We start from the raw sequence: 18,554 nt of genomic DNA on the forward strand, positions 1-18,554 counted from the left end.
GGCAAGTCTAGTTCTACAGAGCTGGGACTGACAAATGTTGCAACCTTTTTCAATACATTGATCAGGAAAACCTCCACTTCATTTAATACTGGAGTTCTGAGCTATTTAATTGCATACACTTTTTAAAAAGAGCTTGGAAGGTGTTATGAACCCACAGTGGAGCCCAGTTTTGAAACCCATTTCTATGTGGTTTCTGAACATACCTACCTGTGTTTTGACTACTCAGGGCAAAGCAAGCAGTTTTCTTTAACACTCCTCATCCCCAGCAGAATATACTTACCTTTCATTCATTTCCCCTCACCTTCCATTCAGCATCAGGAGCTAAGTATAAAGGAGCATGCCACCTACCCGTGCTGGGCCTGTTAGCACTGTTACAGTAATCCATTGGTCTGTGACTTGTAGCTTTGTTGTGACTCCCAGAAACAGAATAAAGTGGTGAGGGAGTAACATTAAGGTGAGTATATAATGGGCAGATCACAGATTCACTTTAAATTTCATGTTGCCTGCTGTTTAAGTCACTTCATTTCATGACTGCAGCCAATGGAGATAGATTTCAGCATACGTACAATAACTACTTGCCTCGGATGCTTTCAAACATATGGATTTAAGGATGTCCTTAATATAAATAGTATTGTCTCAGCCAACAAGAATGTGCGAACCCATGTGGCTGAAGAACAGTGTATAAGTAATAGCGTATTGAAACAGGATGTTGGGAAAACATAAAACAAATAATGAATAAGCTGTTAATACTCAAAAGATGAATTTTACAGGTCCTTCTTCATCCACGTCTATAAATGTTTCATATTCTACATCTGAGACTGGGGATTGCAGCAATTTACAACAGGAAAGATTATGATGTCATCAAGTTATATTGTGGAGCTTTGTCTGTACTAAAGTGGTTTTATTAAAGTTTATTAAAACAAACCTCTTTCTGCCGCATTAGTTCTGTAGGACAATACCAAAGTTGAACACACAAGTTAGTTACTCGAGAATGATTCTCTGTTGTAAACAAGGAACACAAAGCATGACGGAATTCCACACAAAGCAATGAATATGAAAAGCTATGTGAAGGTTATAGTGTGTGGACCCATAGATTGAAGAAATCACAGTCATATATAATGTATTGCAGCTTTTGTGTTTCTAATATACAAATTCTTGGCTTTGCTGTTGATTTATAGTAAGCTTTCGATGTAAGCAGAAAACACAAATAATGCAAAGATTACTTCGGATAGAGTACACATGACACATGGCCACACATTTACAGTCAATGCTTTACATCAAGTGTTCCATAGCAACTACCAAAAGTTTTTTTTTGTATGTTCCTTGTGGGATTATTCTGTTTTATGTTGCTGTGTGATTAACCTTTCACATGCATGCTGCTTTGTGCACTAGCACTAGCCTGAGTACATTTGTTCTTTATAGATAAATTTTTCAGTGCGATATTTTAGATTGTCCAGTTCTTTTTCTTTAAAGGTCCATGCAGTTGATTTGCATTACCCCAAACCCTGCCTTCAGTCATCTATGAACTTGCTTGCATATGCATATTTTTAATTTGCAGGTCTACCCACAGTAATTTATCTATTGCTTGTTACAGACTGTTGTTAGAGACTACTCACATATCGTAAGAAAAGAGACATATAAAAGTCCATTTTCCTCTTACAAAGGACTGTTAGAGACTAATTAAAGGAGACTGCTAGGGTTTAATGCCATATCACAAAAGACTGTGAGACTTCTAAAATGTTTGAAATATTGTAGATTAACAAATATATATATTTTTTGCTTTTTTAAATTCAGTTAAATAATTTTGTTCACGGGCTGGGGGGGTGGAGGTATTTACGTATTTATGTGTAAATGAGTAACAAGGGGGACTAGGTACACCATACTTATTCACCTATGGGGTGGGCAGATATCTGTCCCTTACAAAGAAGTACAATGTACAACGTCATATGCAGGTTTAAGGCATTCCTAAAGCATGTTATTTACAGACATTCTCCCCACTGAATGGCCTTTTTTTGCATTTGTTTGCATTGTTACATGCCCCCCATGGCAGTGCCAAGCAACCCATGCTCTTATTTTTGTACAAAAGTTTTCAAATTAGCCTTGAAAAAGGCCATAAGAAATAACGTCGGCTCCCACAGACTACAGTGGGGTTCAGCATTATGTTTGAGGTTAGCGGACTGGGTTAGCCAAACCTTGTGCCACAAGGCAAAATGAACTTAGCCTTGTGGCACAGCAGCCACTCCCCTGCCCGCAGTTCAATTGCCCGCACCAGAACGCATGGCACATCAGTCCCTGCGTTAGGTCCAGTGCGATCTGCAAAAATAGTACTTGCAGCATTTTTGCAGATCGCACTGGACCGGAACGCAGGCACTAATGTGCCACACGTTCAGGTGCAGGCAATCGCACTGCGGGCAGGGGGCGTGGCTGCAGTGCCATTGGCTTCAATGCACCACCCCGCCCCCTCCTGCCCCTGAACAGGGAGTCGGCTGGGTTGCGATACAGTGCATTCCAGAGGTTGACTGCTCTGGAACACACTGTTTGAACTGGCCTTTAGACTCCAATCTCCAATAATGAACTGGCCTACCATAACCATTATGATTTGTCATTTACAACAGCTCCTTGCAGCTGACACTTTTTGTCATATTGTGCCTAAATTTTGTTTCCCCATCATTGGAGTACTTTAAAGCAATGGACCGTGAGTTCATTAAATGTGGCCAAAATAAGTGGCAAGGTTTGGTAACTGAAAAACAGGTTTAGGTGTCCTGATTTCTTTTTTGTTTCATTTGGAAATATGTATATCCTATTCACTAAAAAAGCCCCTCATCCTGCTTGGGATTATATATACAGTTGTGGATAAGGTTTGTTACTTATTATATCCCAAAAATTAATATACGTGATGCTTTTATTTTACTACAGCAATTTCCAGAAAAAAGAAGAGGCATTGTTAGCTTTGGTTACTAACTTTAAAGCTGACTTGGAGAAAATGAAAACTGAAAATGAACAACTAAAGGTAAAGATATTGATATATAAAATGATACCCAGAAAACCCTTGAAATAATACACCTTTGTTGTTTCCAATTTTGAAAAAATCCTACAAATATATATATATATATATTTAAAAAAACACCCTGCACTGCTGTTGGCTGTTATGTAATCACAGACCTCTTATAATCAGGTGTTTAAAGTAATAAAAGAGCCTAATAAAATATATGTTCTTATTCCCTACTGCAGCTAATGAAATTGCTCCTCTCATTCTTCTAGTGTGGTATGACTCTGGGAGAATCTGGCTGCTGTGGGAATCAAAAAGGGCTTTTCCAAAAGGTCCCGGGGGACACTGCCTAGCGCAGCAATGTAAAAAGGGGCAGCAAAGAAGCTTAGAGGGTTTTTCTTAATATTTATTCATGCTTCTCTTGCAACCACTTCATGTTTAAAAGATAATATTACACCTAATGCAAGATATGGCTTTTGACCACCTTACCATAATAATGTTCACATTTTATCTGTGTGTTATTGTGCAAGCAACTTCACTTCAGCAGCATCTCTGCTTTTATTCCAAGTGATTAGTATGGAGAAAAAAACCTCACTGATCATGATTCTGAAATCATGCGTTTTTGCTCCATGAATCACTTCTTTACCTTTACAGTTGCTCATTTCAGTGAATCACTAAGTAAAGCTTGTATGAAAAGCAACACTGGCACAAAACTCAATATTCCAGGTTGATTGTTATTATGGTGATAAATGTGGAGCATAAACAATTCTGCACATTTGTATGTGTTGTAAGGTAGTGAGATGTTATTAATTAAGCCAACGTGTTTTTGAGCCATGCTCATCTGTGTTCTACTGCAGTAGGTGTGTTAGAGTAAATGATACTATCTGTCTACATATTTGAAAGAGACAGCCTAGTGATGTCCAGGGTTTTTTGTACATGGATGTTGCAGCGAGGTAATTCCTTCTCTCTGACAGGTAAGCAGAATATTATTAAGCTAACACCCTACTGCAGTTGTTTTTAACAGCCGTGATGAAGTGAGAGCATGCTTCCTGAAACATGTTGGCTTCCAGAACTCCATTCCTATATTAGAGATGTACTTCTTTACAACACATACACATGCTCAATATTTGTGTTTGACTTATGTTCATCTAAAGATTTACATTTATTTGGGCTCATGCAGTGGTGATTTTCCATGCAATGATGGCAAAGGGAAAATGTAAGACTGCTTATTGCAAAACAAATGGATCCTTGGTGGGTAATTCATGTTATATCTATTTACAGTGTCATATTTTAAATATAATGTAAGTTACAACTTGTGTTCTGTCCTTTTTAAACGTGTTTTGTATTTTGTATTACTGCATTGTCTGGACAGATAGGCAATTCCAGCCAAAGAATAAAATGGGGAGGGTACATAGGATTTTGATTTGGGGGCTATACAGGGCAATTGTACCTCTGCATGTAAAGCACATAGAATCCTGCTTTGAATAGTGCCTTCTAGTTTTAATTTTATTAATAAATCTAAACGCATCAATGCAATATATTTCCTAAAACTAACAATGTGCGTACATGCCTTCTTCTTGCACTGTTTCCCTAGTCATAGCACTCTATGTCCCTTGTGGGTCAGAAGGCACACCTATATTTTTAAAAAAAACTAATTGGCAGCGGGTATCTTCTTACTTGTTCCCTGCTTGCTCACTAGCGGTGTTTGTGCCTCATCTTGCACATGCTCCATATTAAACTGAAAAAAAAGATTTCAGGGGGCGGAAATGCTTCTTTTTTTTCTTCTTCAAGAAATGAGTGTAATGTAGTACAGCCAAGTGCTAGATGAGTAATCACCTCTTTTTGCACATGCACCATACGACATTACACTCATTGTTAAAAAAAAAGCCTTTTTTCCCCCAGAACGTGTGGTTTACAAACAAGATCTTCCTGGAATACACTGGTAACATAGCCTTCCCGGGGGGCACCTGTGAGGCCCTGCTGACGTCACCAGTGCCTCACAATACCAGGAATTGGAAAACAATTTACAAAGTTTTTTTATTATTATAACCTAACCCCTGACCCTTTTTTGTGATCACTGTGTTTGGCTGTCACACCGATCATGATCGGGAGGATGTCCCACCAGTTTCCAATTGTAAAATGGTGACTGGTAGCTCAGTCACTATGCTTTGACACATATGTGCAGTGGCTCTGCATTGAAGCCCATCCAATGTGGCACCATGTATATGTGTTATGCTGGGGAGAACAGGTTAAGCATGTTTTTTACATTGGCATTCAGAGCTGCATGCCCCTAAGATTTTTTGCTTTAAGATGGTTTAGGATAAAAAAGAAGGAGCATGTGGAAAATGACCAGCATAAAAGGGGAATCATTATTCACATATGCCCATTATGTACTGGTTTGACTTAACTAAAGAGATTTCTGTTTAGTTGCTATGGTTTCTGCATTTGTACACTTTGTTCCATGCGTTCATAGCCTATGCCATCTACTTTAAAAAAAAAAATATTCTGTTGTATAAATGAATATTAGTCACTCTGTCATTCAGGGGGAAAAAAATCACTCACCCTGTAAGGAATAGGAAGTTTTAAACTTACCTTTGCGGTAGGCAAGTGTTGTGTTAAAATCTTCACTCTCTTGAAGAGCTCTGGGAGCTGCTGCTATCCTATAGTTTCAGGTGTGTTGTATAGCAATGTATAGCAGTGGTTCCTTCCACTAGCTTGTGTGTTACTACATTATGACCGCTGAAAATATGTTGCTGGCACTAGGCATGTTGGGGCATTATGCGACCTTAGATTGTCCTCTGGAAAAAAAAAGTTAACCATTGTACATTTTACTAGCATTAAGTTCAAATTACTTTTATGATTAAGCTGTTTTATCCCTTTGGTTTGTAAAGGAAAATGGTGCTGAACAGCAAGAACTGAATATAAAGCTTAGAAGACAGCTGGAGACGCAAGAGTAAGTCTTGTATGCTTTTATTTCATCAACATTCAGTTCCATGCTACATGTCTCTATGAAAACATCCTGGAGCATAGCCTTTTGTAGGCAAATATGCTAATACAATCTGCTGTTTATTTCTCTCTATGAGGCAGACAACCCTATTGAGGAAATACTGTATATAATTTGATGTGCAGCAAATACATAATTGTTCATCATAATGGTAGGCCCTGTTTACTCATCTAATACTGGAGTGGTCAAACATGGGTGGACAAATCCTTTTAATTTGTAATATTAGTAAAAATACCTGAAGATTGGGACTCGCTTGAATTGATGATAAATATTTTGTTTAGTAAATGTATGTAATATCCACTATTTACTATTAAAGGTATGAATATGTGACCCACTATTGTATGGTATGCTCTATTTACCCGTCACATAAGAATAAGAATATTTTTTTTAGGATGCTAATATATAGAAGTGTATCATAAGCCATAACTTTGCAGGTAGACCATGCCTGGACATGGTGCGTCAGCTTGGCTGCATGTAATTTCCATCCGGGCCACATGTGACAGGATGAAAATGCAGGAGCTCAACTGGGAGACCGTTGTCACCCATAAATGCAAATGCTTGAATTGGAACCTTCATGGCAGGATTACCAGGTATTCTTTTAATAAAAGATGCAGATTTAAAAGAATTAAACATTTGCAATTGCTTTCACATGTTTAAGCTTATGTCAGATTTTAGTTATTGGGATAAGAGCTACTTTAAAAAAAAGGGATGTGCTTACATCTACCCAGTACTGCTGAAGAATATTTTATTGGTTCTTCCAGGTAATTGTAATACTTGTAAATGCCTGCATTCAAATCTTTTCGTTTATTATTGCAATGATTATTCAGTACTTTCTGATATAAGTGCTGTATGTTAAACTGATGCAACCAGTGAAGAATCCACTGCCATATTGCAATTAAGCATGTTCTTTTTCTCAGCGATGTGTTTCGGCTCACTGCTGGAACCCTTAAACGAAGCCAGTAAATCTGCCGAACATTCATTCATCTCTGATAAATGACATCAAAGTTGTGAGCTAAGCATAAATCTAGATAAAATTGCACTTTTGAGAATTGCAAATTTAATACAATTTAATTGCAGGATTTTCACATCCCAGGAAAACTGCACTTTAGTAAATTGTGATCTTCGTATTAAAGCATGCCAGGCTGAGAGTACAGGATTTGTATTATAAAGATGTCAGTTAGTTTGAAACATAAACATATTTTCAGTTCCAATATTAGCGCTTCCAGTGATCAATGGCAGGGTGAGTGGAGTACATTAGAATTTGTTTCTGATCAGCAGAATGCAATTATTTACAAAAACTCAAAACAGAAGGCAAACTTGTAAGAGAAAGAAGAAGAGTTATAGCTTTCTACAGCGCAGGTAATTTTAATATAGACGAGATTGGTCCAAGTCCTGCCGTTTGGACTGATAGATCATCTCGCAGAACTATCATTTCAATAATCTCAATGACAGTGCTGCACTGGATACTTGGTACACTATTATAAATTAAATTTACGGCAAATGTCATTGCCGAGAATATGGAGAGAAATCCGTCATTTGTGTTTGTGGAAGTTAAGATAGGGGAAAAAAATTTAAGATTCTGTGACAAAACATAACAAAAATGATATATAGGCCACGGTGATATTACCAGTTGTATGCAATTTCCTTTTTCCATTACAATTTCATTAATATACCGGAGTCACAACTGAGTATGCTATAGCGGCACAGCATGTTCTCGGAAAAAATAAGCACATACCTAGATGCCCAATGATAAGAGGAAATGGTAGGTTTGTTACTTGAAGCGGAAACGGACTCAGCTTTGTATGACAAATTTGCTTCGGCTCAGTGCTGAATGTGCGGATGGGAGCCATGTTTATCCAGGGCTATTCTTAAAGGATTGTGAAATACATTCTGTGAGAGGAGTGAGAGAAGGCACAGCAGGTATGCTATAAAAGATGCTGCTGAAATGTTGCAGCTCTGATTAGAACACGGCTGAGTTAAGCATGGATACACAGAATACACATCAATCAATAGAACTGAGATGTCTCCTCTAGAACTCATTACATGGCACAGAGTTTGATACATTATTACCACATTACTGATTTTAAGGGATTTGTCCACTTTCATCTGACCGCTCCTGTTTGAGGTTTGGGTAGGGAGATAGGCCCACAATAAAATGAACAAAGATGTATTTGATGGAAAATAGATAACAGCTGAAATACAGTTCATTACTCAAGTCATTATTTTTAGTTAATTTGTAGTTTTGTATCAAATATGTTTATATACAGTATTATACTAGTTGCAATAAGTGTACTACCTAGGCAGACAGTTTCACAAAGTCAAAATATTTAGGTTGTTCATAATGTTTGTGGTTTGTTACAAAGTTGAGTAGCCTCTTTACACACAAACATACTGACACAAGAAAAGCATAAATGCACATTATGCATTTTATTATGCCTAAACAGTCAGCTAAATCCTAAGAAATTGCAAATGACAATTATTTTGCTAACATCTCAGTATATTAAGCTATTACTTCCAAGGGAGAAAACTTCCAAAGGAGAGAAAGACCCATTGGACCATGAAGCTCTTGCTGACCAGCTTCAATAATTAAGTTCATTTTGTCAAAGCTTATTATTTGCCTTCAGGCATTATTCAAATTAAAATCACTTTATCATTAGTGATGAGCCGAACACCCCCGTGTTCGGTTCTAACTCGAACTTTCGAACATGGAAAAAGTTCTAACTCGAACTTAGAACTCAATGCAAGTCTATGGGGGTAGAACTCAGAAAATTAAAGGTCCCCATTTTGAAGCCTTATATGCAATTTATTGGCCATAAAAAGTGTATGGGGATCATAACTGTCCTCAGTTTTAGACCACTTTTTTTTAGAGGTGTTGCATTGGAAGTAGATCACACAGGTTAGTCCTCTTAATGAAGGATTGTAAGGTAATGTCAGGCCATGTGGGAGATATAATCCTGCTTGTATGTTCTGCCTAAGGTCCCCCTCACCACTGCACATGCATGGTACAACTCCTTGGGGAGCCTCCTAAGTGGCATCCATATGAGGAGGTCAGACCTCTTAATCTGGCACCTGTCAATTTGAAGAGGCTACAGTTAGATTTTGTGATGCTCCCGGAATACCACTTTCTTCCTTTTATGAGGAGAAATGTAATTTCTGCTGCATTCACCCACAGACACCAAGCTAACACTTCTCTGATGCTCATCATTATGGCGTCCAGTAAAACTACAACTATTTACCCATTCGTTTTTTTATCTTTTGATCCAGAGAGGGAACACTCTGTTCCTCTACAATGCTACTGTTTTCTTGAGTTTAGAGGGAGTGATTTTGATTTCCGTCAACTCACAATCAGCAGCAAACTGATCAAAATAAATATCTAAATTTAGCAGACATGTTAACTCTAGGTACCCATACCACCTTCCATGCACAACAAGACCTTGACAACATCTATTATGTCCTAAAATGTGGGACAGGCCACAGTTTTGATGGAGCTTAATTCTCACCCTTTACAGTTTTGATACCTATAATGTGGACTCACCTCTCACAGCATGTGGGTAGAAACCTGAATGTGCGCAATAAGCCCAATTTCCCTAGGAAATTGGGCTTATTGCGCACATTCAGGTTTCTAGGAAATGACTGCTGAAATATAAAAGGATAATTCTGGTGGTTGTGGGGAAGAAAGGGCAGTTGTTAATACTTTCATTGTAATACTCTAGGTCGAATGTGTTCCCACCGTGTAGAGGGGATAGTACAGCTGTTTCAGAAAGAGTAGGAACTTTCCCAAGACTTGGGCTGATCTCAAGGAAGAAGAATAGAAACTATTATCTCTTAAAAATGGAATGTGCAGACAAATTTGAGAGAAATAATTCACATTTATTTTTAATATTGCACACATTCTCATCTTTATGCACACATTTACATAGAAAACAGTGGTTACGTTATCATTAATCAAGGACACCGGATCTGTAGATATATCTGTAGGTATGCAAATATTTGGTGCTGCCTTGGAGGCCATGCAAGGGACCCCCTGCCAAGATGAAGATGGAGAGCCTGCCTGTAAAGTGACCATTGGGCACTCGGATTGTGGTGCTCCTCAGACACCTAGTGTACTAGACTGTTAGCCACAGAGTGCTTTACAGGTCCAGGGACATGTGATAGCCTCTGGTGTGATCCTCATGCCCAAATACTCCCTCAGGAGTACATATGCAGTAGGGATGAAAAATGCTGCAGTACTTTGATACCCTACTTGTTAGTAACAGGATGCTCTCCAGGTCTGAGACTAGGTCAAGTCAGGTGCTTGCCCCATATGAGCATGACACATAATTACCATTTTTCCTGCTCTTACTCTGAAAGATCTATGGCATTGGAGAATTCACAGCAGTGTTGCACACGCACTCACAGTGCCTCTTTCGGCATAGGAATTTTCTCCCACTACTCCTCCCAAGGATTATGTGTTTGCCTCACTTTGTCATTGCTTCTGCATGGTCACCTCCAGCCATATAGCCTTTCCTGTTTTCACAGTTGTTTTTTGAGTACCGAAGGACACTATTTGTATATTTATTTACCTTGGTTGTACTGCAGTATGTTGAATCCTAAGCACAAAATGAGCAGACCCATGGGCCTGTTCAGCTAACAGCTCTAAAGTACCTTTAGGGTTTCGATTCTAGAGGATCTGATGCTGATAGTTTTTGGATTTTTGTACCCTACTTGAGTCCACATACTCCTCCGAGTCTTCCTTAGCTCCCCCAAGTGGTTCTTTCCTATGTTTTATCCAAGGAAAAAATTTCTATGGCTATGCTCGATTTTATGCACAAAATCACTGCCTGTGATATCCCTCTGTCCGAATTCTGTAAATCCTAAGGCAATTTCCTACCATTATTTGGATTTGGTTCGAGCTGTTCCTGTATTACTCCCAGCTACATCTTCCTTCAGCAGACTGACTCTTTTTGACATTCCTAGGGTTTCCCATAAAGGACAACCTGCTTCCCATTCCTCCATCTCTTGGTGGCTTGGGCAGATTATCATACAATAGGTTCCACCATATCCAGTCAAGGCGCACCCTACAAGATCTGTGATTCTTCCTGGGTTTTATGGTATCGGGCATCAGTATCTCATATTTGCAAGGCAACCACTTGGTCTTCAGTTTACATAGTCTGTAAGTTTCTCCAGGTAAACGTTCAGGACTCTGCTGAGCTTTGGGCTTAAGATCCTGCAGGCAGCTATTTAGGCTAAAGACAAGCCCTAGCATTTACAATATTGTTTCTTGTGGTTAGTGTTAGTGTTAGTGTTAGTGTTGTTGTTAGCTGTGTTGCCCACCCTTCAATTGAGACATCCAAATAGTCTCAGATTCTACTGATCCTGTGTCTATTCAGTAAAGAAAACAGGATTTTTGAAATCACTGTAAAATATATTTCTTAAACTTCATCAAGGGACACAGGTCTCACCCCTCTGTGTTTATGATCTGCTCCTAATACTGACTTTCTAAAAACTGAAAAATCATGGGAGTTGGAAGAGTTATACTTGGGTAGTCAGCAACGATCTAAAGTACCTTTAGGGTTTCGATTCTAGAGGATCTGATGCTGATAGTTTTTGGATTTTTGTACCCTACTTGAGTCCACATACTCCTCCGAGTCTTCCTTAGCTCCCCCAAGTGGTTCTTTCCTATGTTTTATCCAAGGAAAAAATTTCTATGGCTATGCTCGATTTTATGCACAAAATCACTGCCTGTGATATCCCTCTGTCCGAATTCTGTAAATCCTAAGGCAATTTCCTACCATTATTTGGATTTGGTTCGAGCTGTTCCTGTATTACTCCCAGCTACATCTTCCTTCAGCAGACTGACTCTTTTTGACATTCCTAGGGTTTCCCATAAAGGACAACCTGCTTCCCATTCCGCCATCTCTTGGGCAGATTATCATACAATAGGTTCCACCATATCCAGTCAAGGCGCACCCTACAAGATCTGTGATTCTTCCTGGGTTTTATGGTATCGGGCATCAGTATCTCATATTTGCAAGGCAACCACTTGGTCTTCAGTTTACATAGTCTGTAAGTTTCTCCAGGTAAACGTTCAGGACTCTGCTGAGCTTTGGGCTTAAGATCCTGCAGGCAGCTATTTAGGCTAAAGACAAGCCCTAGCATTTACAATATTAGTGTTAGTGTTAGTGTTAGTGTTGTTGTTAGCTGTGTTGCCCACCCTTCAATTGAGACATCCAAATAGTCTCAGATTCTACTGATCCTGTGTCTATTCAGTAAAGAAAACAGGATTTTTGAAATCACTGTAAAATATATTTCTTAAACTTCATCAAGGGACACAGGTCTCACCCCTCTGTGTTTATGATCTGCTCCTAATACTGACTTTCTAAAAACTGAAAAATCATGGGAGTTGGAAGAGTTATACTTGGGTAGTCAGCAACGTTTTGTTTGCCAGTGTCCAGTTCCTCCTAAAAACAGGATTATAATCCAATATTCTCAGATTCTACTGATTTCTGCTGTCCTTGATAAACATCAAGAAATTGATTTTCGATTGCGAGTACAAACATCCTCTTACACTAACCATTGCTAGTTCTTTTTTTTATATGTATATATTTAACATATAAAACAGTTTTAGAATTTTCAGGATTTCTACATAAATGGCACATAAAATGTGGTTTGATCTTCAACTAAGTCACAACAATATACAAACACAATCTGAGTAAACTTGTAAACTGCAAACGATTTCATATTTACATTTCTTTGTTGAAAACATTGTTTAAACATGCACAATTATACTGGTAAAGTATCCTGGCATATAGTAATTGGTAAAACCTCCTTTATCGGAAATTACTGTCACCAAATATTTCTAGTACCTGCTGCTCAGATTTGCACTAGATTAAGATGAATGCAATTTTTTTTTCTATCTTTGTTCTATGGAGGGATGTCTCCTGTATCAGTCACAACTGTTAAAATGTTGGATTTACCATTACTTTCTGACCCAGTGACAGGGCTCACCAGGGCACACAGAAAGGGTGAATCTAGGGGCACAAACGGCAATAAACATGTTCTAAGCCTTCCCTACCCTATTCAAGACTTTTGTTTATAGATATACTTTAGATAATGAACCACTACCCTAGCATTCTCCTGTAAAAACATTTTATACAATTTTGTACTCTACATTCCTTCCATGATTACAAGCTGATTAGGGTCTAAAATGAAACAGCAAAGCAGCCCCAAGCCATGATGTGTTTTTTTCCCACATTCCTTCATGGCCAAGGTGAGGTTTTGGTGTTGGTGTGCAGGTTATTTTTTTGCTATCCAAAGGTAGTGTTGCCCTTTTATGCCAAAGAACTCAACTTTCATGGCATCTTTAAACAAAACATTGTCTCAGAAGCTTTGTGAAAGACCCAGGTGGTCTTTTGCCAAATTGAGACTTTGTTGCAATGTATTTTAGATACCATTTTCTATTATTTTTTTATTACCATCTATTATTTTAATTTTCTTATAGTGGACACGTGTGTTTCAGAAATGCACACTGTTCTCCTTCTGTGATATTCCACTTCTAGTGGTAACAGTGTTGTATTTCCTCTCTTGTACACCTTGTACTCAATTCACTAAGTTATAATGATCATTGTTTACCCTAGTGATTGTAATTTGTTTTAACAACTAAAAGTTATGAACACATTGCTAAAATTGCTATGACAAACAACGTGCTGTAACTTAGTGAACTGGGCTCTATTTGTCTTACTATAGATTGAAAAACACTTAAGCCTTTAGAAATCCTTTTCCATTTTAATGCATCTCTACAATTCTTCTTCTAAAGTATTCTGATTATTTTTTAGACCAGAGCATGGTTTATATGACCAGACCTTCTAGAGAAGAACAGACTCTAGTAGTAACCAACTTTGTCTAGTTCACAAACTTTTTTTCTTGCAATTGTAAATCCCAATGTGCTGAATCCATTTGGAACCACTGATGGCAAATATAGACGTTAACAATGGGTATCCTATGAATCATTTACATGTACTGTTTAGATATAAATGTATAGTATTTGTATTAAGCATTTGGTGCTGTTAATAATGCTAAGGGACTCTGATGGCATACAAAGAATATTGTAAGATGCTGGGAGTTGTAATTTAGCAGCAGACGGTCTGCTGAATGTTTCCTCCCTGTGGAGTACTTCTGATATATCTATCATTGTCCCTTTCTGTGATTGATAGTTTAATAATGTTTCTGGGAACAGCAAAACTGTGACACACACAAGCTGTGGATCCAGTTCTCAATAAGAGAGCCATATTTCCAAAGTAAATTGTCTATAGGCACATTTTGGGCACACACTGTGTTTGTTGACAAATGAAGTATTGCGGTGCTTGAAGGGGCACCCGCTGGTAACAGTCAAGATTTTATAAAATGCTCTGTGAAAATGGTGCTGTTGTTGTTATGTGCACGGTCAAGCAGAAACCATTTGCATACTTTAAAAAAAATTGTAATAATGTCAATAATATGTGCTACATTTGTCAATACTCTGTGAGAGAGGAATTGTGTCAGAAACATACATTATTTGGATAAATGTGTTGATATGTTTGGATGGTTTCAGGTGCATATGAAGACTTAAATTCTCATGTGCTGGGATGGTAGGATGATGATTTCTGATTGCTGTGTATGCAGAGTTTTTTAAGAAGCAGTCATCATAAATGAAATTCCCTCAGGTGCCTTCAGATATGTTCATACTGCTTCTTAAAGCCCCAAATTATATATTTTATATTGTAGATAGAGTAGGGAAGACCTAACATTTTTGTCTGGTTTTCATTTCTGCTTGTGTCTGTATTGAGGAGGTTTTCTTTCACTTCCTACCCCAGTGACACTTGTACAAGAAAGCAGGAGGGCATATCTTACCTAACTAAAACAGTATGGCCGACAATAAAAACAACACCTGAAGATTTAGCCCTTCCACACTAATGTGTTTTTGTCTTTGTGTCCATATTGGAGAGACACAGACCACAATTAAACCCTGATCAAAGCTCTAGCTTTTCCCCACATTATCTAAACCTAAATAAAGTTTTAACTGGAGTTGGCTTTAAGCACACTGAAATCCTCAAAGCCTAGACTTGTGTACTAATATGCCAATATTGATGTTTTTGAGTGAGTGGAAGCTGATCTGTCCACTCCCAAAATGCGTAATGTGTGTTTCAAAGTGATGGTCTCTTAATGTCCAGTAGGGAGTTATGGAAAGTGAGAGGGGGCATTCAGCCATCATCTTAGTCAGTAGAATTCAAATTTTAGATATAGACCTGCGTTTTTAGGGTTCCCCAGGGACACTCGAGAAGCTGCATGAAGGTAGGTGCCTCCACTTTATCAATGGGGTTGGTTATTTCCAACCCTAGGCTTCAGGGTCTACTAACAGTTGTTCAGTTCTTCTTACATACAGTATTTATACTAGAGATAATGATGTGGTTCAGTGTCAATCCATCCAAAGCTGATATTTTAGTTTTTAGTAGATGGAAGAGCGTTAAAGCACCTAATTTATTTTATCTATTGGGGACTCCAAAGCTGGATCACCCCCAAGGCATCCTAGGCAGGAGGTTATCCAGAGATTTTGTACCTGACTGTCGCTTCATAAGTGAAGGTGTGCTTGAAGGCAATTAATGTCTGATGTGCCAGTAAAGACAATTCTTGCCGATTATTGTAGGGGCCATGGGCAGACCATATGCTTCACATGCAATAATTTGATGTATGCTGCCAAACCACGCCAAGCACACACCCAGCACTAACTACTTTAATTTCTGGTGTTGGCGTAACTACATAAGCTGCCTTGCTAGTTTTTGAAAGGGTAAAGTAGAAATTGTGTTTTTAGAAAGGCCATAGGAAAACTCTGTCACTTTACCTATTCATGGCTCTTGCTAACCCAACCCCCTAGCCACTTATACTCACTTTGACTGTGCTTCTCCACCACTTTATTGCTGTGTAAAAACCTTTGCAGTATCCCTAGTTCTGGAGCAGTATGTGACTTCATCCAATGATGCAAGTCTGAGACGTAAATAATAGCCAATCATTAGGCCTGAGAACTGTCACTTGAGAGAAAGGGTGATGCCTTTATCCCTATTTAAGCTCCCACACCTTCTGATGTGACACTAAAATAGGGTTTGAATCCCACCTCCAACATAGGAGTTAAGCAGCAGAGGTAGTGGTCAAGCAAGAGACTGCTAGAGACTATCTGAATAAGTAAAGAAGCAAAAGGACTTCATAAATAGTGCAGATGAGTGCAGAATGAGTGCTTGAATTGTTAATTAAAGCAAAGAGGGAAAGGATCAAATCTGTTACTTTGCCTAGAGTTTGATTTGGTCTGAATCCTGCTTTGGAGGACTCTATTGGTGATATGTTTTCACAACTGCCTTGATAATTATGAGAGGTTCCTACACCACCTATTGTATTTTTAGTTACAATCTATAATGGAGAATGCAACAGTAGTCCCTGTAATATGCAAAGGTGGGTCAAGAATTCGAGCAAGGAGACCTCACTCTCACACTTGCAATATCCAAGACATGTATGGTGCCAGTTTTCACCTATGAGTAAATAATAATTTTGGATGGACTGACTCTGGACTGATGCACAATTTGCTTCAAGCTTGTTTGTGTTGTGTCTACTGTACTGTATTTGGATGCAATTGGCATGGGTCAACTTCAGAAATAATTCAAGCTGAACTCCAGGTATGCTTTGGCTACTACGGTACTTTACAGGATCCCCAGCAGCCAGTCCGGTATCGAAAAAGCATATGTAAATTAGGCCAAGCTGGACCAATATAAGTGTGCAAACTAATGCATTCCTGTAGTTCAGCTTTAATCTTTTTTAATGCACTTCTAGCCCCTAAATCCCACACCCTACTCTACTCAATGTGTTGAAACTGTACATATTCTGTTGCAGTGCATGTTAAGCAGGTGAAATGCAAAGAAACCTGCATGCACAAGAGATATTTATTATTTGTTAAGTGAACACAACAAAGTGTGTGGTGTAAATAATAAAACCTATTTAATACACTTTCTTATTTGCTTCTTGCTAACTATTTTCTCCATTGCCCTTCAGCATGGGGTATTTATACATTTTATCCCTCACTGTGATGTGACGGTAGGCCAGAGTCAGATGGCACTTACTGATTGTTTGCTTGTTCAGGACATTAAAAGACGAATGTCATTGTTGATAAGATGTCTCTTTAATATGTATTTATTCATAAAATATTTCTTCTGGAAAGATAAAACAAGACATAAATGTTGTATCATTATGCATCATGGTATGCAGAGCAGAGAGACAAAGGCACTGGACAAAATTAACAATTATGAGATGCAGTATGTCCGTCGAAAGGACCAGAGATCTCTGGTGTTCACACAGATAAGTCACATGGTCATATGTAATATTTCACCATATATCTGCCCTTCCTCTCCATTTCTGTTGTAGTAATCAAGCTTGGTTCACGGATCACGCCAAGCTGTGATTAATGTATGTCACCAGTCACTAACTGGGCAAGATGTCATATTATTAAATTTGATATGACGACACTCTGCATCTGGTTATTTGATTGTATTAAGTTTATTTAGGTTAACCATTGTGAATTAGCCACTTTTGTGGAAAGCGAATTAGAGTTTCACTCTTACAGGGACACATAGAAATCCAAAAAAGGGTAAAATAAGTAACCAGCTGTTATTGATGCTCACTCCATCCATATTAGCCACACAGCCACCACTGCAAACTCTCCCAGGTTCCTTTGCATATGCATGGAAGGATACCATTTATTCCTATGGAAAGTTCATCTGTCAGTGTACCAACAATAGACAGACTCTCCATGGGAATGAATGAGATAAATTAAACAGACCATGTCCACAGACTATTCATTTCAACAACAATCTTCCCATAAGATTATATGTGCATTTAACATATTTTAGGCATGTTATTTACCTGTAAAAACCTCCCTAATGTAGATTTCTAAAAGCCCAGATGCTTCTCCTGGGCATGATGTCAGCAACCCTAGCACATTCAGAGCAGACCCTTTTTCCCCTTCATCAGCAGCTACAAAAAAGGTTAGTAGGAAGGTGAAAGTAAAGGCAGAAGAGCTGGGCCAGCACTGACAGTAATAAGAAGCACTTAGAAGAGGAGAAGGCTATGCCGTGCAAGGATGGAGGGGGCTGTGGTAGGAAATTGACACTTTCTGTTGTGTTAAATAGTGATGAGCTGAACACCCCCGTTCTCGGTTCGTATTCGAACACCTGAACAGCCGAAAAGTTTGAATACAAACTCGAACCTAATGCAAATCAATGGGGGTTGAACTTTCGAAAATGATTGTCCCCTTTAAGAGGGCTTATATGCAAGTTATTGTCCATAAAAGGTGTATGGTGGTCCGGGTACTGCTCTGGGGGACAGTAATCAATGGAAGAAAAAAAGGAGAACTATGAGGAGAGTGCTTTTCACTCACCTCATAGTTCTAGCTGACCTGTGACAATGAGACTGTCACAGGTCAGCTCAGTAGATCGATGGTGAGCGAACGCATACTGGCGTTCGCTCACCTCTTGATCCTGTCATGGCTCTCTGCCGTGACAAGGG

The 18,554-nt window shown here is 38.6% G+C and overlaps 1 protein-coding gene across 1 annotated transcript in view; it reads left to right on the forward strand.

Annotated features, from left to right (window-relative positions):
* LOC108801197 (protein CROWDED NUCLEI 3-like) overlaps positions 1-18,554 on the forward strand; it is a gene marked incomplete at its 5' end in the record, with an annotated part of 125,793 nt that overhangs the window by 88,527 nt on the left and 18,712 nt on the right. The window contains 2 exons of the mRNA XM_018573129.1: positions 2,917-3,010; positions 5,881-5,942. Of these exons, the coding sequence (XP_018428631.1) occupies positions 2,917-3,010; positions 5,881-5,942 (156 nt within the window). The remainder of the gene's footprint in view (positions 1-2,916; positions 3,011-5,880; positions 5,943-18,554) is intronic.

This window comes from Nanorana parkeri, unplaced genomic scaffold (genome assembly GCF_000935625.1).
Source record: "Nanorana parkeri isolate BGI_ZX_2015 unplaced genomic scaffold, ASM93562v1 scaffold2247, whole genome shotgun sequence".
In the NCBI taxonomy this organism is placed as follows: Eukaryota; Metazoa; Chordata; class Amphibia; order Anura; family Dicroglossidae; genus Nanorana; species Nanorana parkeri.